This window comes from Pogona vitticeps, chromosome 5 (genome assembly GCF_051106095.1).
Source record: "Pogona vitticeps strain Pit_001003342236 chromosome 5, PviZW2.1, whole genome shotgun sequence".
NCBI lineage: Eukaryota > Metazoa > Chordata > Lepidosauria > Squamata > Agamidae > Pogona > Pogona vitticeps.
Genome location: NC_135787.1, coordinates 130,500,008 through 130,525,973, shown reverse-complemented (window position 1 = coordinate 130,525,973; position 25,966 = coordinate 130,500,008). Strand labels below are relative to the sequence as shown.

Sequence of the window (25,966 nt, the reverse complement as noted above, 5' to 3'; positions counted from 1 at the left end):
ATTTCAAAATATTAATTTACTCAAAACCACTCCCCCCCCCCACATCTGGGATGGAACAAATTTTAAATTGAAAAATGTCTAATGCAGGAGAAATGAAACTGACAGACATCTTCATCTAGACTTTCAAATGCTTGACTATTATTGTGAGAAATTGAATCTATTTATACTTAACCATATGGGGGCTAAATTAGGGTTCCAAACCTCTTTCATTGAGAGACTTCTCATCTTTAAAACCTATAGCAGTTAGCTGGGAACAGGTCTACTTACTGAATTTGGTCTAAGTGAATGGGGAAATTTTCCATGCAGTTTTTTGAGGGTTTGATCTGTACATTCCAGGTTTTAGTTTGTATTTTACAAGAATTACCCAGAGTACTGAACCTATTTTGGACATAAGATCCAACACATTGGCTATCTCCTGTAAAGTGCTGACTAAAAACATGGAACAGATTCACAGAAAACCCTCCTTCCCAAGACTGGACTCACCCAGTCGCCACTGAGTTGCAGATAAGTGGTGTGTGGTGGCAGGAGAAAAATTAGAACAGAACAGCAGGTTAACACTAAAAGTTAAGAAGTATCTAGATACATACTGAAAAGACTTTCATGGTCATATTTTTCCAAGTTTTTTCAGGGGAGGGGGAGCAGAATGGAAGGATAATGAAGACAAAAGGGGATGGGGCAAAAGAGCTGGAAACAGTCACAATAGCTAGGAAGAATGCTGTTTTACTGTGGACTACACAGGCTGTCAACAGTAACTGGCTATACTGTAGGTAATAAGGCTGTATATCTTCATATTAGTAGCAATTGTTTGCTCTTTCTGGCACATGGGTACCTTGCTTTACAGCACTTCTTAGTATTCTAATTTTATGATTATAACAAACTTATAATTAGTGTCTCTGAACCATTTCTTCATGGCAACGTTCAGTAACTGGCAGAGTTTCCTGGGAAACGTTGTGCCAGTATCGGTGTCTCTTTGGCACAAACCATATTGTATGTTCCTGATTTGCCTAGAGCAGAGAGAAAAGTCTGGAAATATTTTTCCCCTCTGAGAAATACTGGCAATAAGCAAAATGCTACAGTATGTATTCTTGTTTGTCAGCTGCTTAGCTTGATGTGAAATCCCATTGTCAAAAGAAATAGAAATGTTTAAAAGGGAATACAAAAATTCGGTTTCCCTATCTCTCTTTTCTGACAATACCAGAGCTTCTGGGAAGGAAGAGATCCTATTTCTGGGATAAGGACTGCTCAGATCAAGGCTGCTTAGAATTCTTCACACCACATTTGTGTATTTTCAATGAGTATATGAAGAGGGAAGTGAGTACAGCTGAATGCATGTAGGCTGCCTTTTATCCAAATGTTAAATATGTGGATGGCAGCGGGTGTATAAGAATTGTGGATTTTTCAAAAGCAACTTTTTAATTACTTTTGGAAAACAAAAAGGCAAAGAGTTACTGTTAAAAGTTAACTATAGTGGGAACTACTTTTGGATACTTAGCACTAGAGGCAGGCATGAACCACCAGTTTGGCTGATGGCCACACAGCTGTTCCACGGTTCAGTGCCCCACCTTCTCCAGTGGGCGCATACACAGGAGGGGTTGGGGGAGGGTGCCGAACCACGGAACAGCTATGCAGTTGTCAGCCAAACTGACACAAATTGCCAAACCAGCAGCTTGTGCCCATCTCTACTTAGAACTATGGTTATACCTAATCATTTTTTTAAAAAAAATTATTAATAAACAGATAAAATAAAATAACCTAAGATAATGACTATTTAAAAAATACATCTATCACAAATCCACATGATAAGTTGCTATATAAGCTGATACTTTTTTCATGGATTTAAGTATTAGGAGATACATTTTTAAAAAAAGGATGTGTATCAGAGCAAGAGTTTAATACAGAAAAAGATACAGAAGTAAATTTTGTAAGGTAATTAGCCTAAGAAGCAATTAGTGTACCTACTTGATAACTTTAATTACTTTTTAAAGTAACTTTCAAGCTCTGAATAGCAGTGCTGTTGGCAAGGAGGAATATTAATCAAAATTTCTTATCCCTCCCTGTTCCCTCAAGCCTTTGCTCAAATTTCTGGGGGGGGGGGGGAATTGGGACAGATAGAGAGAAAAATACCTGAAAATCAGATATATTTATCAAATATGCACAATCAGACATCAAAATCTTTATTGCTTCTCATAGGCTTTCTAGACAGTATGTACAGAAGAGACAGACAAACTCTTTGTGTACCGTGTTGCAGTGAGAGGAGAATATTAATATTTTGAGGTCATGCAAATGCATTCACAAACATTGTTGACACTTTGAATGACCATGCAGAACACTGCTGCCAAACTCTGTAATTCTTCTTTATTTATATGCTTATTGCATTTCTATGTCACCAAACTTCCAAGGGTCTCTGTTTTATAATCTTTTCTACAGGGACCATAATTAGTATCCTATGAATAAGAGCTCCTCCAGCTGTTTTTTTTCCCCTACAACTCCCATGGCTGCTTACCATCATCCCTACTAGGATAACAAACCATGATATCTGGAGGGCCAGAAGTTCCTCCGACTTGCACCATAGCTGAACATTATTATCAACCGCCAATTGTCTTAAAAGAAGTTGTATTCCACAACGTAGTACCAGGTACTTTACTCCTGGATGAAAAGCTTCACCAAGCCTTTATTCCGTTTGTAAATTTCAGCCTTCAAACTCTAAAACGTATTTCTTATTTTTAGAACAAATGTTGCTGTGGAAGAAGGGGGGTTCTAGTCTTATGGGAAAGTTGTCTCAGGCATATTGGGTAAACCAGTGACAGTCCCATGAAATGTGGAATTATTTTTAGCAACTGTGGCTTGAATTGATGTCTCAGCAGCATCGAGTAACAAAGCTTGTCCCACACGGGAGAGTTTTTAGAGGCTCATCCTAGCAGACATTGGATTCCTGGATTCAGCTGCTGTGAAACCTTTGGCAGGTCCCTGAAGCTTCCTGTGGCTTAGTTTGCCATCTGCAACATGGACATAATTAGACTTTGCTGGGGCAGCCAAGCCTTGGGAACTAATTCCCCGGGCCTGGATTAGTAAACATTCTGTGTTGTTAGCTTGTGGGCACCTGCTCCCTTGTCTGGGAAGACAAAGTTTGGTCGTGGTGCATCAAAACATTTTCAGTTTGCTGCAGGTGTCATTTTAGGGACATTATATTGCTTCCTTCCCCTCTGATGAAATCCTTGCCTCTTCTCTTCACTATACTCATTGCAAATGTAATTGAGACACTATAATAATGCACAGCATTGTTATTTCTTATCACTCTATTAAAGGAGCAAATACTGTTTTTCAATTAAATGTTGGTCTGGTGAACCAGGCTGTACCATCACCTGTATTACCTACTAGATACGTTATTTCCCCAGTTGCTTTATTTCTTTTCAGTGTTATACATGGCCAAAATCATAAGAAAACCTGGCAAAGGGGATCAGAGAGGAGACAAATTGTAGACTGACCTACGAGCACGCCAGTTTCATGGCATGTCCACCTGTTCCATTGACAGTAGAAGAAAAAGGTGCAGGAACCAAAGCTGTCCTTGCCATTGGGCATAGTAAGGCATCTTTTGGGTGGTGTGGAAGTAGTATTGGGGCATACTTGGTGTCTGAGGACTGAGTTGTATGTTCCAAACAATCTGCCTTTCAATTCCCAAATCTTGAAATGGCTGACAATTATGTTTTATATTTAAAAAATTCTAACATATTAGTGTTAACGTAAGGCTTATTTTACAGAACATGGTGTGTTGAATGCAATCCTAAAATGTCATTTGGCCCCATTATCACAAAAGCTGGTGTACTACAAGAAAACATAGTTCCTCGTAATGTGTTGCTCCCAGGCTGTGCTCTAAGCTAGCCCACTGCTCTCTAGTGAGGTGAAAGGTGCAATCTCATTTGCAATGTTGAAGAAAGACTTAGCTGCCAGTCCAGCTGCACAGGAAGGTAGGAGTCCACCACCGCATTCTTTGTCTGAATATTTCTTGGACTGCTGGTCTTGGGCAATAATGTGAGGCAAACAAAATGGCAAATAATTAGTGACCTGGTTAAAAGAGAGAGAAAAAACACCTCGGTAGGTCTCGCAGTCCCCATTGAATAAGAGAGACCTTACTCTACAATTACAGCAATGAGACTAAAATAAATTAAGCATGTAATAGCAATAATTTCAATTCATAAATGCTGGGGGGGATTATTATTTAACCACGGCCACTTAGATTTATGATTAGAGCTGCACACTCAGCAGTTCAGTTTTGTTTAAATAAACATTCTGTATTAATGGCTGTGAGATTAAATGAATCCCAAGAGAAGAAAGAGATGGGTAGTTAGTAACTACATTAAGTTCCATGCTTCTAAAGGTATGCTTAGGCTGCAGTCTACATACTTATTTCAATGAAGCAAAGAACTTTGGCTTTGAGGTCAATGGATACACATGACACATGCGAGTGAGAGTGTATGAAATAAGTGTGAGGAGAATTCTCATTGATACATTGGGAGAAAATGTCAGAATGCATTTAGGATGTGACTTTTATTTTCCATCATAATTATAATAGAACATTTTGGTCTTTTTTTATTTTAACAGGAATTCACAGCCTTTTTTTGCAAACAGCAAAACAGGGTGTTCATGCTCATAAAAGACCTCTTGCTTTTAACCTAGTAAAATAGCCTCAGCACATCTACATGTTCAACTTAACCATAAATACTTAGTACGTTATATAGGCAAGTTCAGTCACTTAGGTTGTTTTTCATGTAGGTTTCCATGTCAAGCAGGTTATGTGTCCCTTCCTAAACGAAACAAGAACTAACTTATTTGTTTCATGACATAATGAAGCCAGACTGCTTTCTTCGCCCAGCACTGCTGCCAGTTTCTCATGTTCACCCATCTAGCAATTATCTTGGTGTAGACACCAACCTAATCTGCCACACTAATTTGGAAGATGTATTGCCCTCCTAAGGGGCTAATGTAGCACTAAACAGCATCTAAGTCTGACAAAGAGAAAAATGTGCACAGCCGTTGTAAAATTTCTGACAATAATCAATGGGCAGTTGTAACCAAACTAGCCAGGTTTGAAAAACACCCCTGCAATGTGCTGTTTTTAACTAGAACACTTGTCAAGGAGAAGTATACATTAAAACAGTGGGAGAGAAATACCTCAAAGGTCTAAAAGTGAGCCATGGCTCTAGAAGAAATACAGCTCTATAGCTTGAAAATGACTCCCATCGAAAGCACCTCACCTGGTTAGTACTGTATTTGAATGGAAGACCACCAGGAAACATGAGACATCCGCAAGCAGGGCAAAGTAGTAGTTGTGTTTGACACCTGGGGAGAGGCGGGATATAAATAAAATAAATAAATAAATACTTGTAAGAGTTGTCAAGATGGACCAATGGTTTGATTCAATGTAAGGCAGCTTCCTCTCTTCCTGACTTCCAGTGGCCAAGCAAGGATTAGAATCAACATGTCTCAGTCCTAGATTTTCTTTGCCAAGAAACTATCATGAATGGAAAATGATCCATGACAAAGAAATCAGTATCTGGTCTTGAAAACAATGCAGAATGACTGTGGTTGTAAATCATATACTGTCACTGATGAATATCCTTCCCTGAAACTTCCATACATCTTGTGGCATGCAGTTCTTCTGAGCAGAAACTGGACCTCTCACAAGAAGTCATCCATTTGCCAGATGCTATAGGGGGAAATTAATGCATTTTTTCTGCTGTTACCCATGTTTCTCTTTCTGAATTTCCCCAAGAGTCAGACAAACTAATCTTTCCACCACAGAGAGGAAAAGAATGCAACGACCTTGTTGAAAAATGGTGTCATGTTCATGCAATGAATGATTTCTATAAGCAGACCACATGGAAAATTTTCCATTAAGGAGATAGGCAAGTCAGGGCAATGACGCAGAGCCTTCCCTGATTGTTCACGTCAGCTGTTCTCTGACTTATTTCTACTTGATCCATGTAGTATAAAAGTACATTGGCTCTGCGTGATTACTGCACAGAGGCGGGAAAGCCTCAGGAGAAACATGCTGGAGAAGATTGTTAACTTTTGCACAAGTGTTATGAGTCTGCCAATACCTATTCAACCCGGCTGTTTGCTTCATTTTCATTGCTGTATTACCTGCGAATGTTGGCAGACTTTACAGTAAATATGTAGTGCAGCACTTTGTGCTGGAAACCAGGTGGAAATTGCCACAGCCAGGAGTGGGAGCAGGATGGCATGTTACCATTTTTCTGATAAAAAAAAAACCCATGGCCATCTTCTGTAAGTCCCTTGAATCATGAGTACACGACTTTAGGGACTTACACATATCATCCATGCCCATGCAAACTGCAGGAACATCCAGAAAGGAAAATATCACACAATGGCATGATTCAAACTAATGAGGAACCATATATTTCAAAATACTAGTGGCAATGGAAGCCCATGGCTGCTCCTCATAGAGTCCCTGAAGCAGGAGATGATTCACACATATTCCCTAATTGGGAAAATGCTTCCGGAATGGTAGTAATGGTAGGGAAGCAGCATTCTCAGTCAAGATCACTGAGAGATGGGAAAGATCTCACCTCCACATATACCAAAATGATTGCTAGGTCTGAGATATCAAGGAGGGAAGGTTTAATCCCTTCCCTCAATTTCAGGTGAAGACTTTGGGTGTCTATGCATGTATATGAGTGCAGCCCTCACCAAAAAGAAGAAAAATTGCTTTCAGCTCTGCTTGAGACTGTACAACATAACAAGTGGCTAAATAAAACACAATCAGAAGGCTTTAAAGCCAACTGATAAAACAATTCAATTCATATGCAGTTCTAGGAAGGAAGGAAGGAAGGAAGGAAGGAAGGAAGGAAGGAAGGAAGGAAGGAAGGAAGGAAGGAAGGAAATACAGTGGCATGTTGTTAATACATTAATTAGATTGCAATCCTTTCCTTGCTCAGAAGTAAATCCCATTAACTTCAATGGCCTGAAAGAGTGAGAAGATGCAGATAAGACTGCTGTCTTATTCCCTACAGCAATCCATCACATGTGTGCCAGATCACCACTTCAAAGGCTACGAAAAACTGCCTCTTCTGTTATGCCCTTCTCTATCTGTGTCAGGGTGAGCAACCTCTGGCCCTCCAACTGTGCTCCAATCATATCTGATCATTGGCCATTGCTACCTGGAGTAAAGAAAGCTGGTGTTTTACTGCATTTGGAAAGCCACTGTTCCTTCAGTCCTGTTCTTGCAAAATTATTTTCACATTTGAGTTGGGGAGCAGGATTTAAAGACTGCCAGTCAGAAAGAAGAATGCCAGTCAGTTATTAGGACATAGAAATCAGTGTCCTCTGAGAGGACACACCATTGATCCAAAGAAATTAAATCATTGGTATCAATGCACCAGTGCAGTTGTTTTTGATGCATGCATGCAGATTAGTGGTTCCCCTAAAGGTAAAGGTAAAGGTTCCCCTTGACAATTTTTGTCCAGTCGTGTCCGACTCTAGGGGGCGGCGCTCATCCCGCTCTTCAAGCCATAGAGCCAGCGTTTGTCCGAAGACAATCTTTCCGTGGTCACATGGCCAGTGTGATTTAGACACGGTGGTTCCCCTACACAAGGTAAAAATAAAGACCTCTTGCTTCTTCCAGTCTCTCTTACCTGCAACTCTCCCCTCACTCTGTCTAACAGTAGGGTGAACCTTGAATTGGCTCATTTTGAAAGGGAAATAACTAGAGCTATGCAAATTAGTGTTGTGATTTCCACACACCTCTAGAAAGGATGACTGGTGGAAACCTGGAAGCAACAGGATTAGATTCTCTAAATGTATTTGGAATGGTGCATAAATTCATCCCTGTACTGTTTACTGTTGCTGCCAATGGTGTTTGAAATTATCCACTGTTGTGTGTGCAATGCTGAAGTAAACAACTAATTAGAGTTCACTTTCCAGTGATTAGTTACCACACAGCTTGGAAGTTACAGGGAACAGTTTCCTAAGAATTTTCTGCACCTCCTCAGACAAACAGCCTGTTTTGCAGTTGTCAAATAGAATTTGACAGCTCTGTACTGTTACCTCATATTTGGCTTTTCTTGTTCCACTGTGTCAACACAGACCACTCCAGTCCTTCTCTGATGGTCTTTTCTCAAGCCAGGATCCAAAATGCAAGCATCCAATTGTTTGTTTGCTCTTTGCTCTGGGTTTCTTGCATGAACCATGAAATATGCCAGCAGCAGAGAATTACACATATTTTCCACATTAATTATTTTGGCTATTTGTGAATAAATCTTGTCATGTTTCTTTATTTTTGTTTTTTTTTTCCCCTGCCTTGTCCTCATGAATTGGAGTGGGCAGAAAAATCAGAAAAGAGAATCTTATACTTAATTTTTAAAGTATTGAACCAAAATAGACTATTTCTTATGAATCATGGGGCAATTAATAAAACATATAGGGCTATTTCGGTTCAACACTTTACAGTTTTAATATAGGATTATCTTCTCATATTTTTTCAGCCTGCCCCAGTTTATGAGAACAAGTTAATTTATTAGGCTAACTATAGGCTAATTTCCCTTCTTGGATAAGCACCGTAAGATGGTGAGACGGTTTCAGTGTGCCACACAAGCTCAGAGGAACAGCATTAGACAGCTAGACTCCATTTCAATTCCAGGCTCCAAGATGGGTCACTCAAGACAGAATGGTCAATGCTGTGACACCAGACTAAGAGGCATAAATTTTCTTCAGGAATTAATTATAGTTCTAATGTTAATAGGGTAGAGACATTTTTGAAGAGCAGCTAGTAGGCAGTAATGGAAGGTGACACTGGCAGAAGATATTTAGGTTAAATCTTGTTTGTATTGCAGAGAAAGAGGCTCTAGTAAATGACTTTTGGATGCTTTATACCTCAAAAATGTTGCAAAGTTTCAAATTTTGTTTAAACTAAGCTGCACAGCAGAAGTGCAAGGATTCACAGAGCAGAATAGCTTCACATTCTCCAGAGTAGTCCATCCCTTTTCTCACTAAACTGGCACTTACAATCTCAGTAACTCACTATGAGACACTGGTAAAAGAAAATAATAATCATCATTTTCTTTACTTATAATTGTCATCAGATCAACAGCAAACAGATAAACAATTAGATAACTACAAAGATTAGATTTGGATGAGGGAGGAATGAAAATTGATGGAAGCAGTCTCAACTGTTATGTAGATGGAATTATATTACTATCCGAAAATAGGACCAACTAGTGATGAAGGTTGAAAAAGAATGTGTAAAAGCAGGATTACAGTTCAATATTAAGAAGATAAGTACAGAATAATTACATAACATTAATGATGAGTTAAATATTTTCTATATCTCATTGCACCCATCTATTGAAATGGAGAGTGCAGCAAAGAAGTCAGAAGACTGAGACTCACAAGGGTTGCTTTGAAAGAACTAGAAAATATCCTCGAGTGCAAAAATATGCTGCTGGAGATGAAGGCCAAGTTCATCTATACCAGTTACTAAATATGAATGTGAAAGCTGGACAGTGAAGAAAAACAGACAGGATTAAAATCAATTCATTTGAAATATGGTGTTGGGGAAACAGTTTTACAGATTAGGATATGTGTGGCAAAAACACTCAATTTTGTTTCATTTTTGGCTTCTTCCAGTGGGATATCTCTTCTGTTTTCATGTCTTTTTAGTGCATTGGTCCTTTTGTTTAGCATACCTTTCCTGCCCCGTATGGCTCCTATCAACTTTTTATCGTATACATGACCCAAAATGCAATTTTGAGCTTTGCTAATATTACAGAACAGAACCCAGATGCTATTTTTCCAGTGAAATTACTTACAGTTGTAGCTTCCACCAGCTTCCCAGAAGGAGCTATTTACATTTACTCTTACATTTACAGTTCTTAGAAGGAAAACTTATCTTTCCCATTTCTAGTTACTTATAGTTACTTTTTAAAAAATCTGAATGCCACAAAACACTGTTATAAAAGCACTCCCCTTGTGTCCATCTCTTTCCTCCTCATGAGGAGGAGGAAGAGCGCAAGGCAGCAGGGCAGCATGATCCAGCACTGGAACCATGCTGGATTTTTTTTCCCTTCAAGAGATGTCACACTCATAAATACAAAAATAAGTACAAGTAAGAGATGCATTGCAAAATACTGATATTCTTCCAGGTCAGATTGCTGTTGTAATGCTTGTTATAGCAAAAAGGAATTAAATTTGACTAACTAGATACATCTAGATACTTTCAAGTAATTATGAGCAGAAGGGCACTGGCCTGCAATGTTAATAACAGCTAGGGAAGAAACAAGCAAGATAGCACTTTTTAATTAAAAGCAGAGCTGCCTTAAGAAGTAAAATATGTTTTGTCACAGCAAATCTTACATTGTGGGGTTTCGATCATGAGTGGACTGTGTGATGCATCTGAATGACTGGAATAAGCTAGAAAATTTCCACCCTATGCCCCTGGGTCCAAGCAGAAGAATAGTACATGTATCAAAAGACAGTCATTCTCCCTTCTCCTGTCCCCATGTTGAGAGGGGCTTGAGAAGACCTTGGAGTGCTCTCTAGACATGGTAGGGGAAGTCACATCCCAGGACATTTAGAATCCAGGAGAGATACACAGAGACAGGGAAGAGGTCACTGGCTGCCGATCCCTCTGCCTTATGTCATGCAGACCTGGACTGCAGCCAAGAGATAGATTATATTGGATTACATTTTTATATTATAGTCCAGAATTTCAAAAAGATAATGAAAAACCTGTAAATGTGAAGTATGTTTAACCATCTTCTGTAAAAAATGTGAATGGGGAGTTTCTTTATTCTTGTTATCCTAGGGGAGGATTACAGTCACTGAATGATCTTAGGAGACAGTAGGCAACAACACCAAAAGGTCGTGTTTGCATGTTGGAAAGGCATCCATTTCTTCTGCAGAAATTAATGCAAAAAACTATGTACATCTTGCTGTGCAAAACTATGTATTTTTTCTTCAAAATGATTATTATGTTTCCCTAATGCAGAGCTTTGAAACCTACTTTTGAAAAGTAATTCATTTCCATTACTTACTGTAGAGTGTGAAAAAGGATGTCATCATTATTACCAATTACAATATTGGAAAGTAAATGGTTGCATTATTCATAGTGTTATTCATTGTTTTTTTCATTACAGGAAAGGAATGTTGTAATTGGTTAAAGGATGGCACAACACTTGACAATTTTTTACTTAAAACTCCTCTAAAATGCTAAATGATGCCCTTATAAAATAATTTGGATGACTGACTAGGAAAATATTACTTGTATTTTTTTTAAAAAAGAATTGTTTTGAAACATGAGGTAGAATCATGTTGTGCAACTTTGCACGACACAGCACTGATGACATCATCAGCTGTAGCTGTTTGGGAAGGAATTAAAAGTCTCCATAACATTTCTGTAACATTTCACATTTTTTCTGAAACTTATATTTGAACTCATAAGCAAGTTCAAACATGTTTATGAATAATTTGGCCTTTCTTACCAGATTACTCATAAACATGTTAAAATTTACCCATAAGCTCAAACATAGGTTGCAGGAAAAAATATGTGATGTCATAGAAATCCTCCTCTCCCCCTCCCCCACTGCTTACACATGCACACACTAAAGGCTCTGGAGCTCCCTAGGGATTCTCTTCATCCCAGGAAGACTTTGGAAACTGCAGGATGGAGAATACCTTAATCCTCGAAAATCATTGCTACCAGAGGTGGGATTGATTGTGCTGGTGGTGATTTTCAGTCGTTAAAGAGTTCCTCTCCTCCATCCTGAAGCTCCAAAAATCCTCCTAGGGATCCCTTTCATCCTGGGAAAAATTTGGAGAGTTGCAGGATGTGGGGGGGGGGGTTCTTTAATATCCAAAAATAACCACCAGCCTCAGTATTTGGGGTTGGGGGGGGGGATCAGGAACTTTTAATTTTCCCCAAAATAGCTGTGGCTGATATCATCAGTACTGTACAGTGTAAAGTTGTGCAACAGGATTCCAACTGTTACATTCCTTTTGAAATAAAACTTCACTTCATCTCCGTTGTTAAAACAAAGCCAGTCATTACAGGGCACGGCATTACTTCACAAAGTCTCCTTAGTTCTAGTCTATCCATACCACACTGGGTACTCAGCACCATTACTACCCATTTAAAAAAAATGTACAAAGAACAATACAAGGAACTGTAGAAGGGCAGGGCTGAAGAAAAAAGGTAACAGAACACTGCATCCTGTTGGCCTGTTCTCCTCCCACCCAGCTCATGTTCCCTCAAGGATCCACAGCAGAAGGCAAGGAGGGGCAGGGGACGTGGCGTCAGCCAGCCCTTGAACCATATCCTATTCTTCCTTTCCCTTTTGTGAGGCCACAGCCCCATAACTATTTAAATAGCGAGTAAGTTGCCATTATATGACAAAATGAGTGATGTTACCCTTCAGTAAGTTACGACTGTAATCTCGCTATGCCTTGACTCCTGAAAAAAAATGGCTCACTTTCTCTTTCCGCCTCATAACAAGCAGTTGCTTCCAAGAGCTCTCCATGGAGTGTCTGTGGCCTGCAGGATGGTGGCTCTCCGTCCCAACACTGTCAGTTTGTCAAAGTGAAGTCAATTTTTTTAATGTCAATGAACTTGCCATCACACATTTGTTCGCCTCTAAGGTGCCTGAAGGCTCTTCTGTGTGTGCTTAGAAAACCCAGGGTCCCTAGATATCTCAGCAAGTTCTTTGACCAAAGGCTCCAATATATTCAGATAAGGAGACGCCAGGCAAATCAGAATGCATTCCTTGCCCCCGTTCCTATTTTGTTTCCTTGCAGAATTGGAATTTTCATCTTCTGATTTATTCATCAGCAGCCATGGTTGCTGCTGCCACCAGCGTTTCATCTTTTCATGCATTCTTAAGACATGACCTTGCCTTTTAAAAAGAACACCTGCAGGTTCCATGACCTTCTATTTGTCTTACTTTTCCCATCTCTGTAATCCCCTTTTTTGTAAGCTTTTTTTTGTTTAAAAAAATGCATTGTGCTATCTTCTTTTTCTCTTTCAGCAAGTACAGCAGAAGTTAAGACAAGAAACCCCACATGGCTGTAGCATTTGTGGAGAGAATATAATTGAACTGGAAGGGAGGGTATCTCTGGACGTGTTCGGGTACATTTGTGCCTTGTGGTGTGAAACATGACATGTTTTATGCTTCTCCTCCATCACCTTTGCAGTGGTGCTTTATGCCCTCTAGTGGATTGTCAGGCTATTACAGCACATTGTTTTTTTCTCCTCTTTTCAGCCTTTATTTCTTCTTTGATAAATTGGATTCAAGCCTAACACTTACCAGCAAAAAGATTTAATTTTTTTTCTTTGCAGCATTCACTGCACCTGGGTGTTTTTTCTTTTTTCTTTTTTAACTTTCTAAGTAACTTGGAAAAAAAAATCTTATCCTATGTTTCTAAATAAAGGAATAGGCTACACTGCTTTCAGTGACAATTGGATTTTATTTCAGGCACGGGTGAGAGAGTCTGCATGACTTAAAACAAATCTCTGCATGGATATATCTGCATCAATAGTGAATTTAAATAATGTTTAATGAATATGCATTTTTAAAGGGTGGTATCCTAACCCTCTTGGCTAGCTATAGTTCCGGCAAGCATCAGAAATTTCTTCTTGTAACCTCATTGGGCTGCCTGTTCATTTTGTAATCATGCTTAGTTTGGTTCAGGCCTTTTTTGTTTTCAAGGTGATTCACATTTTTAAGCAAATAGTAACAATTGCAGCAGCCCTGTAAAGCAAGGGAAGGGAACCCAGCCTGCTCCAGATGTTGTTGGACTTCAGCTTGCACCAATGGCAGTGATATTGTCGACCATCAGGGATAACGAGACACTGATTCCCATTCCTACTATAAGGTGTCAGGTTTTTTACCCTTGGTCTGATTGGTCAACTGAGTTTGAGTGGCTTGCCAATCGTTCCCTCATGAACTTACAGCAGAAAGATATAAACCAAGAATGTCCTGATTTATAGCTCAGTCTCTAAGAGCCTGTCCACACTGAGAAATTTGGTGCTATTTGGCTGATGCTTAAAAGCTACTTTTCTTCAGTGCAATCTGTTTTAACACTCAGTACACGTCTGTGAACAAAGAGCTGGTTTGCATTTCAATGAATTGTCACAAAAAGATTGCATGCCCTAGCCCTGTTCCAGTTTAGTATGGGACAGCTCTTAAAGGGAAGGATGGATTGTTCTAAGTTGAAACACAAGTAGACGTGTGTTTTTTTCCCCATGCCAAACAGTGCTGTCAAGAAGCCATGCTATATGTCATATCTATATGCCAGTGTGGGCAGACTCTAAGCCACTGTGCTACAGCAGTTCTCAATAGCACCAATAGCACCCACTCTGACTGGCAGCAGTTCTCCAGGATCTCAGTCAGGATTCTTTAATTGCTACCAGCAGTTTCCTGATCCTTGTAATTGTAGGCAGCTGGGACTGAACCCATGGCCTTCTGCATACAATGCCCATGAACTATCCCTGAGCTATGATCCCAGTATCCAAACTGTCTGAGGATTTCTAACAGCTGTAGCCCTTAAAAAGAACATTTCCAAGCTCTAGCCACAGCTAAAAGAAAGCTTTCAGAACTTCTCAAAGCAGTCATGAAACGTCCCTTGTCCATAGTCTCTGACTCTGGAAGTTCTTTGAGCCCTTGTTTCTAACAATGTGCTCTCTGCTGAAACCTCGTTAGACGCATAGACCCTGTGGCTGCAGATTCCAGAGTCTGGTTATTCCTGATATGAAGGAGGGTTTTCTTTTGGGGTAACTGAGTAAACTGGCAATTAATTTCTTTGGATGATCCACTTTTCGGAGTTATGAGTGAACCATATTTTTGTTTCACAATTCTGTCTTCTTTCAAACCGTGCATAGGTCTTTATCATAGGCCTTTAATCACCATTTCCATCAACTTAAAATCAGATTCCTCCATAGTATTTCTTGGATGATATTCCAACACCTAAATTTCCACCTGCATGAGACACACCACCTGCTATGCTGTTACTGCTGCCCAATGTAGCCCCCCTGAAGAGCTGCTCTTGTGATTTTTCAAATCTTTGGTAACAGTCTAGGTTGTCGTATCTAGTGGAAGCTGAAGCATCTTCAGCTAGGGCAAATCTGTCCTTGATTACTGACCAAAATGGGTTGGTTTGGTTGTTCCCAAAACTGAGACAAGTTTGTCATCATTTTTTTCAAATGGCTTCTAATTCCTTTGCTTTGATTCTTTGGCACAGAACTCTTGTAGATTTTCAAGCAGAACTTCTACATGGATTATTGTGAGGTGTTCTGGTACGAATTTGTCTGCCTTAATTTTTGAGGTCATGAACTTGAGATTCTAGTGGCACTGGCAAGTGATGTGCAGTGCAAGACATTGTTTACAGACAAGAATGAAAGAATGGTGTGACTATTTTAAGTAAAACTCTTAACCTGGGAAATTATAGTTCACTTCTATGAACAGATTTGTTTCCTCTTTTTAAATTCCAGGTATGGTGACATGGTGCCAAAGACAATAGTTGGCAAGATCTTTGGTTCAATTTGTTCCCTCAGTGGGGTCTTGGTCATCGCCCTTCCTGTTCCAGTCATTGTCTCGAACTTCAGCCGCATCTACCACCAGAACCAACGAGCAGATAAGCGCAAGGCCCAAAAGGTATGTTCCCCCTTTTCACTTCCACATGCTGGACTTCTGTACAGTATGTTTATGTGAGTGCCACACACAGAGATATGCCCACTCACGCACACAGAGCAAGAGACCATTTCTGAGCATCAGTAAAGATTTATCCCCTGGAAACCAGCGTTCAGGTTTTCCCCAAATAAAAAAGAAGTACTTGTTGGTTGTCTGGCTGGGTTGACAAATAACAAAATTCAAAAACTTGTGTTTGATATCTGTACACAAGTGTCTAAAGCCATGCAAGAGCATGTTCCTTGGATTGAAAGTTTCCAGGAACAGAACTTTTCTCACAGGATGTTCCCACTAGAAGGGAAGGAGGTTATATTTCCTAATCCCTTATTCGCCTTGAAGCCTCCCACATCTGTCCTAGAAAACCAGAAGATGGCTACAAAGGAGGAAGTATTCATTTACCTTACATTTCTTCTAGTGAAATGGTTCCCAATCTTTGGTTCCCAGATGTTTTTGGATTAAAACTCCCAGAAGCCTTCACCTATAGCTGTACTAGCCAGGATTGCTAGGAGCTATGTTCCAAGAACATCTGGGGGCCCAAGGTTGGAAGTCGCTGGCCTGGAAGGAGTTTCTACTGGATTGTGGGCCCTTCATAGATATAAGGCATCATTCCATTTGCGGAAGCACAAACTCTGAATTCAACCCTGTGCCTAGTCATAGTTGAAGATGCGTGTTATACTGTGTCAGGTTTGTCAGCTATTTAAAGATACCAGTATAAATATAAAAATGTGAAGTAATGAGAAAATATGCTTTTTGTTGATTTGAAATGAATTTTTAAAACAAATTTTGTAATACTATTATTAATATTTCAAGAACTCCAAATGTAATTTGGGGTGGTTAAAACTAAAATTAATACTGTCTATATACTTATATGTATGTGAGGAAAACAGCATTGAAATGAGCAGGACTTTGTTCTGAATAAACATGCATAGGATCAGGACTACAGATGGGGATATTTGTATATTAATACAAATGCCCCTGCACAGGTGGACATAATGAGGGTCCATTTGTCAGCCTGGCAGGGAGCACAAAGCTGGCTGTAGCAGCAGACGGGTGAGTGGACAGTCCGACCGCAGGGGGTGAGACCCTCATTATGTCCACCTTTGCGAGGGTATTCGTGTACAAATACAAATACCCCCATCTCTAATCAGGACCAAACTTGCTGGTATTCCAGAGATTCTTGCAGACTTTCGTGTCTGAGAAATCAAACTTTCCAATAAAGTTTGTGTTTATATCAAGAAGTTCAGTAACTAAAACAAAGGAAGCTAATTTGCAAACTATGAGAGGAGTTCTCTCTTCTCATGATATTGTCTCTGAAATGTATAGGTTGAACTTCAGGCTGCATATGACATAGATGCCAGCTTAAGTTATTTGCTGAATAAGTCCTGCAGTTCTAGAGACAGCATAGTGGCCAAAATCCTACTGTGTCCTTACATATGAGGAAAGCACACAATGTAACTCACACCAGCTTCTCACTGCTAATTGACAATCTCTGGCTAGAATTTTGAGTGTGAACCAGTCTATTTTCAGGTAGATTGGCACCTACCTGAAAATACATAAAAGAATGGATATTTGGCACAAAGAAGCCATGGCAAGTTACACTGTTCACCTTCTGGAGGCATAACTACACAATAGATTTTCTTCAGCCAATGTATTCCAGAAGGAAGTCTTCTACTGCTGCTAATCAAAATGCCTTGGGCTCCTATTTTGGATTTTCCTCCTTAACCATGTTTTTCTGGTAAGAAAATGGAGGGAAATTGTGAGAAAATATGGGAGAATTACAAATGAAAGTGATAATCTTGTTTGAGGCAAGGTAACTGTAGGTTAAAGGGATGTGGTGGCGCTGCAGGCTAAACCGCGGAAGCCTGTGCTGCAGGGTCAGAAGACCAGCAGTTGTAAGATCGAATCCACGCGACGGAGTGAGCTCCCGTCGCTTGTCCCAGCTCCTGCCAACCTAGCGGTTCGAAAGCATGCAAATGCGAGTAGATAAATAGGGACCACCTCGGTGGGAAGGTAACAGCATTCCGTGTCTAAGTCGCACTGGCCATGTAACCACGGAAGATTGTCTTTGGACAAAATGCTGGCTCTATGGCTTGGAAACGGGGATGAGCACCGCCCCCTAGATTCGACCACGACTGGACAAAAATTGTCAAGGGGAACCTTTACCTTTACCTTTACCTTTACCTAACTGTAGGTTAAAATTGTCATTTGGAAGCACCAAACACACACACACAAAAACACACAATGTTCCTTTTTTTCTTATCCTTACTTTCTATCTGTGCATTTGCCTATTCGTGGAACTTTTTCAAACATGTAATCTTTGCATAAGCAAGGGATTACAGCTGAAATGTGCTTCATAGTCAGCAAAAATCAATTTCACTGCAAATGGCCACAGGAAACTTTAATTAACAACCCACCTAAACTTGAGCTCCCAGGAGAACTCTCAAGGGATGGCTCTAATAAAATGTGCAGAGACTAATAAGTTAAATTAAAAAAAAGATGATTTATTTTATTATTAAACGAGGCCCTTGACAGTATTACGAAACTTAAAAATCTACATTTCTGTTGCTTTAATTTATTAGTCTTTTAAAAAAAATTCTTAACAACTGTGGAAGTGGTTTAACTCATTTTTAACCAAGGGAGAATATAAGTAAATATATTATACACCCCTTTATACATTTTATATGAAAAGTGCAGTCTGTTAATTATAAAAACAAATCACATCATTTTTATTTAAATGATCCTCAGTATTTGAAGAATGACTAGAGTACCCATGAAGAGTCATGAAATACAGAGGGCATAGTATGAGTAATCTATATATCCAAAGAAATGAATTTTTAACCAGTGAAGGTCAGACAGAAACAAGGTTGTTATACTTTAGAGCAGCACAATAGTTTCTCCTTAGTTTTCCCTCTCCCCACCCCACTCCTCTTTAATTTTGCTAACATGCTGCAACAGGCTAACAGACTTATTTGGAAACCACCCTCATGGTCACCACAACATCAGCAGGCATCTCCTGCCTGGAGGTAAGAGCCATGTGTCTTTCCTACCCAGAAGCACATCAGAGCTCAATGCACATATGCAAGTTAGGTAGAGGACAGCAGCACAGTAGTAACATCTAAGACTGGCATATTCCTGCCTCGAGCAGTGGGATAGCTTAGCCTGTACCTGGGTGAATTACACTTCCCAGATGCTTCGGGGACTGCAGTTCTCCTCCGCAAGATGCTCGGTCCTACAGGAGTTTACTTTTGTGCACTGTATCTTCCCACTCTTTGTTGCTTCCACACTCCCAAATATTACTCCCTCAGCAGAATCTGGGGAAATACTGAGCCAACTGCATTTGCCTACCTGTTCCTGATTTATAATTTGTAGATTCAATGGCTGAAATCCTGTTAGTATGCTGACTTTAACTAAAGCAGACCCCTTGAATCAGTAAGGATTTTTTTTTTTTGGTGAATCAATTCCTCTGTAGGTTCCATTTATTAAAATAAGCCTATTCTAGTTGGGATGTACAACTCTAAAGTGAGTCACAATTAGAGTAGGCTCACTGAATCAATTGAACTTACAGAATCCTCATTTAGTCAATGGGCCTACTTTATGTCAAGCAACACTGGATTTGGGCCAATGTGTACTAGGTGAGATCGAATTTATTATTGCATTTTAAAATGAAACCTGATATGAAATAAGGAAACACGGCCGTAGAAAGCAGATTGTGGTGAGAATAACATTTTCCTATTTCCAAATTCCAGTTATATATATTTTTTTTAAGAATTGAGTGAGACAGAAGTGTCATTTGTCTTTTTCACCTGAGGGAGAAAATGTGAGAAGCCAGCACTGAGATAGATTGTATTTTTACCAACAAAGAGCATAGGACTGGCAAGAGAGTTTCAATGGTAGATAGACATTTATATTTAATACACAGATCTAATTTCCAAATGGAGGGTCAGCACCATACAGTAGCAAAAGAGGCATATCCCAATGAGGCTGTTGTACAAGTAGAGATAATGTTAGTTTTCAGAAAGTTCCACTGGCCATTGTTTAGAAGAATCTAAGGTTCTGTCCACATTGACCCATAGATTTGATATGTGGATCACTGATAGCACAATTTGGATCAGAAAAAGAGGCCACATTCACTTATGTTTCTACTTAGAATGGTTTGTCTGTCCCCTTTAAGAGTTGTCCCACACCTTTCTGACACAGGGCTAGAGCATGCATTCTTTTTTCCTTGAATTGGGGCCCAGCAGGCTTGGGGGAGGGCAAGTGAGGAAGAGGAGCCCAGGAGGCTGGCTGAGACAAATGAAAGCTCCCCGTAGACCATTCCCTCCAAGGCAAATGCTATGCACAGGCTTGCCACGGCGTGGTGGCTGCACTGTGCCCTGAAGGCTGGTGGCACCTCTGAAGCTCCAGAAATCACCTTAGCAGTGGCAGGAGCAGCAGCAATAGCGATCACTTGGGAAGCAGACAAGCACAGCTGACAGACTGCTGTGAGGTTGAGAGCCCCTCCGACCATCATGCCACAACCAGTTTTCCACTTGCATTGATCAGCTGTAGAGCAGATGGGAACAGCTGAGAGGCAAGAATAACTGAATGAGAGGCAGGGGTACTTCTCCAACACTGTGGCCAGCTTCTCGCCCTCATTGATTGATTGGCTGGGAAGTAGAGAGGAGTCACAGAGAGGCAGTGAACCACTCCGACACCATGGCCAGCTTTCCGTGAGTCTCAAGGCTCCAGTGTGTTTGGAAGGATCACTTAAAAGAGAGTTTTAAATAGATTGCACCTTTTAAATACAGACATGATTGCCTCAAATTTTACAGTGTGGACTCTAAGAGAATCTTAATCTTAGGTACTCTACCTTTCTTCCTGAGATTGCAAGACCATCAGCTGCCTTTAGACAGCATCAGCATTCTACTGATCAAGGGAAGAAATGGAAAATATCACAGCAAAGAGAAATGACTTGCTACAGCTATACTTGCATTCTTTGTTTTGTTCTGAGTGGTTTTCTCCCTCCCCTTCAAGTTTCCATTACACACACAAAAAGAAAAGTCCTTTACATTGGTGAAATCAATGCCCAAGCCCCTTCAGTGCACCTGACAAAACACTCAGGTGGCAGATGCTAATGGAAAAAATACAGTTCTTTTCATCCTCTGATGACATACAGAAACCATCCGTTCTCCACCTGGCACCTTTCGGGGACTAAACATATTAAATCGCCCCAGTGAATTCTGTCAAAAGCTGCTGAATATGAGCAGTAACTGATAAGTTGGCAGCCTGTTCTATGATTAGTAGTGTGGTTGTAGCATAAGAAAAAATGACAGGAGTAATTTCAAGAGCAACTAAGTGATATTTACTAGGCCTGCATTTGCCTGGAACACTGCTTAGAAAAGAGGGAATTGCCCACAGACTACATCTGCTGTTAATGTCGCCTTGGAAAGATTTAATATTGCTTGGGACTCTCTGTCAGAAGGCACTGGAGAGCATACTAGAAAACATACTATTCTCTCTCCCGCTTTGATTTTATATAGACTTTTTCTCTATATAAGTGTATATTCAATAATTTCCAAGAGGTAGCTATGTTAGTCATAGCTTTTGTTCAATGACAGTAGCAGAGTCTTAAAGAGAAACGTGTTTTGCTGTGCATTAGCTATCATAAACTATAAGCTACTTTTTCAGATTAATCCCAACCTATACTTAGATATCCCAACATAGGGGCCTCCTGGCATTTTGGACTGTAATTCCCATGATATCGATTGACTTAGTCATTGAGTCCAACTTGACTTTCTACCTGCCCCCTGGTGCCCCCACCTAAATAGAGCAATCCAGAACCAACCAATATGGGTTTGAAAGACTGTTAAGAAACAGGGAATGTGATGTGTGCTTCTATCATGAAACTGAAGGCAGCTTCTCTTAGAAATGAATTCTGTTCATGTCATGAATTTCATGCATATGATTCAAGAAGACTAGTTGTACTCTTAACTATTCCTTTTGTTCTCTGTCTCACAGTTTGGAAGGCTTTCCTGAACATTTGATGAGACCATTCTTTATTTAAAAACAACAAATACCCCTAATTTCAAAACTTCAGGCCAGGTTACTCCAACTTGCTTTGTCAGTAGACATGGACTGACATCTAGGAAACATTCTTCTATATTTCTGGTATCAAAAGATTGTGGTTTAAGCTTGAGAACAAGTTCAGAATAGCTTCATCCTGTGCCAGGTTTTTGCCATCAAGCCAACTAGAGAGAGGTACAACTTCTCACATTCCAGGAAGCCAAAAGAAGGTTTTATTTGATTCTAAGAAAATTGTCACCTTCTAACAGAGCTTGTAATCTTTAATGTTGACTTCCTGCTGTTCAATTTACACTTCTTAGAACTGGAGCCGACTTTTTTTTTCTTCAAACTTTCTGCAGTCTTCTTTGTTCACTGCTTCATTATCCTCCACTTTAAGAACAGTCTTGCTCATAAGCTATGCCAGCAAAAGAGGGTGGCAAATAACCGCCCAAAAATTGCATTCCTACCATGTTGATATCAGAATTATTGAATGAACCATATACTTTAAACCATAAACCTGTTGCTGTTAAGAAAGACTCCGATAAGCAGCTTCTACAAATTGTACCCCAGAGCTTAGAAATATTACTTTTTTGATGACAACCCCCAGAAACCAGCTTGGTTGCCTGTTCCATGGCCCATCACACAAATGGCTCTGTGGCCAATGACACAAGAGCACATTCCACACATGCAGACCTGATAGCCGTTCTGCAGTTGTGTAACACAAGAGGATAATACACAGTCATCCCACACCATTCACATCTTGCCTGGGACCATTGTACCACTGAGCACATAGTTATGAAATCTCTACTGCCATCATATGCCAATTGTTCTGCTGCTTAGCATTTTCTGAGGGAATTGGAGTGTTCTAACCCATGTGTGGGCCACAGCATGACTCCCCAAAACTTGTAGTATATCCCAGTTTAGAAAGTAAGTGCATTTCAAACATGTGTTTACCAAGGAGATGGCATCAGACGGTTCAAGAGTGTGGCCAGTAGAGAAGGCAAATGATAGTACAACAGAATACATAGGGAGAGAAATGTCACTAATTCTAGAGCTGTGTTGCAACTGCCAGCTTTATGGTGCAATCAAATTCTGTCCATTTTTCATCTTGTCTGCCTTTTCACTTCTCCATTTCCAAAAAAATCTGGTGAGCAACCTGGTAGACCCTCCCCCCCCGCTGCTCTGCCCCCCATCGCCCTAATGATAGCTTTTAACAATCTTGCACTAGTATAGATGAGTACTGTGATGTACACAAAGGCAATCGTACTGTCCTTCCATCAATTTAACTCTAGAGTGAGAAGAGCAAAAGCCTTCTTCTTGGTGGCCACCGATTAAACATGACTGCAAGCCTCTCTGTCCCATAGGAAACACCTCCCACTGCCACTACTGTTCCCAAATTGTACAATTATTCAACAAAACATAGAAGTCCCCTTTTCAAGTAGTGCAGGAAATAAAACGGCATTTCAGCTCATCTAACAAGATGTGACTCTCTCATTACAGAATCCTTTTCTCAATCAAGGATTGGCACTTGTTTGGATTAAATTATTTGTAGAAAACCTGAGAAGAAAGTCAGAACTTAAGTGCTACCCACCCATATGCTTTAGGGCATGGTTTCTCGAAAACTGGATTGGAACCTTTATCCTTAGAACAATGGCATGAGAACATATTTTGTATAAAGTAAATGTTGTTGTTCCACTGCATATCTAAGGTGAAAATGACTACAGTTCCTTGATAAAGACAGTTTAAATTGACTTTTCGAACCCAAATATTTTAATCTGAATTCTTCAGTATTTCTGGAATATATCCCAAGAAGGTAACATAAACAAGGCCACACAGTGTGCTACTTTCATGTCAGAATTTCCAGCATAAATGGGGAACCACTGTTTTAGATCTCATTGTGTTACGCAGATGTTCTTCTACAAATCAGATTGTTCTGGGCAATTATGTGTGGCACTTCACAGCAATCAAACAACTACACATTTTTTTCCATCTATTGTCCTTTTCTCTCAAGGAACCTTTCATGAAAGAGTCAGAAACGGTGTAATTATAGTGCGATGAAAGCAGTGTTCCTGACCTTGCTGTAGAAGCAGCGGCATGATCACATTGACAGGAGAAATGAGAATGCAACATGTCTAATGTGAAAATATGTGTAAAATCACAGACTCAAACACCATTCATTGTTCTTCTTGGCTGATACCTGCTGAGAAGTGAATGGTTCTCACTCATTTGCATTATAAATGTGAAAACATTGCACCTGAAAGTCCAGGCGAAAGAATCACATCACATGTCTAATTAGGGAGCTTGCTATTCACAGGGATGTATTTTCTATTAGCGGTATGAGCTTTCTTTGAGAGCTGAATGATGGGCACAAAAGCAAGAGAGACTTCTTTCATTCTTCTTCCTCCAACGCAGAAAGCCCGGCTTGCTCGGATTCATGCGGCCAAGAGTGGGACTGCAAATGCCTACATGCAGAGCAAACGGAATGGCTTACTCAGTAACCAGCTGCAGGAGGTAAGGGTCATGTGTCTTCCCTATCCAGAAATACCCCAGAATCCTAGGACACCAGTGATTTGTGTTCAGAAGAAGCCAGTATGTCTCCAGACCTACCGTGATACACTTACCTTAGGCTGCAGGTGGAATCATTGTCTTCACAGGGGCCTGACTGTGAATGAGAGGTCAATGCAAAAAAAAAATGTTTTTTCTTGGGATCTGGTCAGATCCTTGAACACAAGCAAGTCTGTCAGGGATTCTACAGGAGAAGAGGAGGGCTGGGGCTTCCATTCAGTTCAATAAGACCATTATCTTGGGTGGTTGGAGTTCTGGAGGAAACAAATATGCCACTCTCCCTACAAGTTCCTGTTGCTTAATGGAGCTGAATTGCTTCTGAGCACCTATTAAAGCCAGTTCCTGCTGGCTGCTGCTATCTCTGCTCCAGCTCTTTGACATGGAGATAAGTATCTGGCTCTCCTACAAAAAGAATGGGGCACAGAGCACCACCTCCTCTTCACACATGCATGCAGGTAGGGGCACAGGTGGCATTGCAGCCACGAGCTTCTTCCTTTTGCCGACACATGGCAGGCACAGTCAACAGTGGGTCGTGTCTCATCTTTAGTTTCAGACAGCAGTTGCTGCACCCTGTTTCTCTGGCTTGGTCCTTCTCTCAGACAGCAATTGCTGACTGAAGCTCCAAAGCAGGAGCCAGACACAAAATTGCATAATTCAACCAGCAGTAAAGAAGAACATATTCTAAGGAACAAAGCTGAAGTCAGAAGCGTGCAGGTTTCATAGACAAGGCCGATAAGGTTGATGTAAAGGTGCAGTTCAGGAACAAAATTTGCAACAGATAAAAGTCCTCCTAATATCAAGTCAGGTCACGTGCAGGAAGCGGAAGAAAGTTGGTTGCTAATTCACAGTCAGGTATCAGCAGAGTCCAGGAACATCCATTATATGCAGGATCAAGATAACAGAACAAATATTTAGGCAAAGGTTATATACGGGTGCTGCCAGCTCCATCTGTACCACTGCCATATCCTTTCAGTGGTTGCCACTGCTGAAGTTCCTTACTGCCAATGAGCTTTCTACTGTAGGCTTGTACTCCTGCTGAATAGCTCAGTGGCTTAGGTCTCTGGTTGGGAGTTTGATTCCTCACTGTGCCTCCTTGAGAGGGATTGATGATCTAGAGGGTCCCTTCTAGCTCTGCAGGTCAAAGGTTATTATTATAATTATTAGCAGGACCATTTTGCTCTGCCACTTCCAGCATCCACACTCTTTGGCCTGGGAATATCTCCAATTCAGAGTCTGTTTCTGAGACCTTTCCTCTGGGCGCATGGGTCTTCTGCTTCCCTTCTAGAGAACCATGACTCCCTCTTGACCCTGGTCTCTGGTGGGTACAGCAAAAAGGTTCTGCAAGGTAGTGCAAAGTTCTACTGTCTGATGCTCAGCTGATGAGGACCTCTCTGGTGCATCCATGACAGAGGGGAGTGGAGAGATGCATCCCAGATAAAAGAAGGATGAAACATGAACCAGGCTGTGAACCTTGCAGGAGGTCTTGAGATGCAGGCAACCCAGACGTTTTCCAGCACCTGTCATCAGCTCAGCAAACAGGGGTGGAGTTTATCCAAGAGAAGAAGGAGGAACTCTCCTTTTTTGTCTCTACACTTTCCATCTTTCTCCTTTCTGAATGGTGTAGCATTGTTCCTGCCCTCCAATTGCAGTTCCATGAATTCTTGGTC

General features: G+C 40.5%; 1 protein-coding gene and 1 long non-coding RNA gene across 2 annotated transcripts in view; one reads left to right on the top strand and one right to left on the bottom strand.

Moving 5' to 3' along the window:
* The window catches only part of KCND2 (potassium voltage-gated channel subfamily D member 2), a 342,348-nt gene that overhangs the window by 306,428 nt on the left and 9,954 nt on the right, over nucleotides 1–25,966 (top strand). Inside the window, exons 3-4 of the mRNA XM_020807342.3 lie at nucleotides 15,497–15,659; nucleotides 24,147–24,245. Coding sequence (XP_020663001.3) covers nucleotides 15,497–15,659; nucleotides 24,147–24,245 — 262 coding nt within the window. The remainder of the gene's footprint in view (nucleotides 1–15,496; nucleotides 15,660–24,146; nucleotides 24,246–25,966) is intronic.
* The window catches only part of LOC144583252 (uncharacterized), a 40,362-nt gene that overhangs the window by 11,031 nt on the left and 3,365 nt on the right, over nucleotides 1–25,966 (bottom strand). Inside the window, exon 2 of the long non-coding RNA XR_013536950.1 lies at nucleotides 1–25,966. This exon is cut by the window's left edge and continues 11,031 nt beyond it. This is a non-coding gene — a long non-coding RNA (uncharacterized LOC144583252).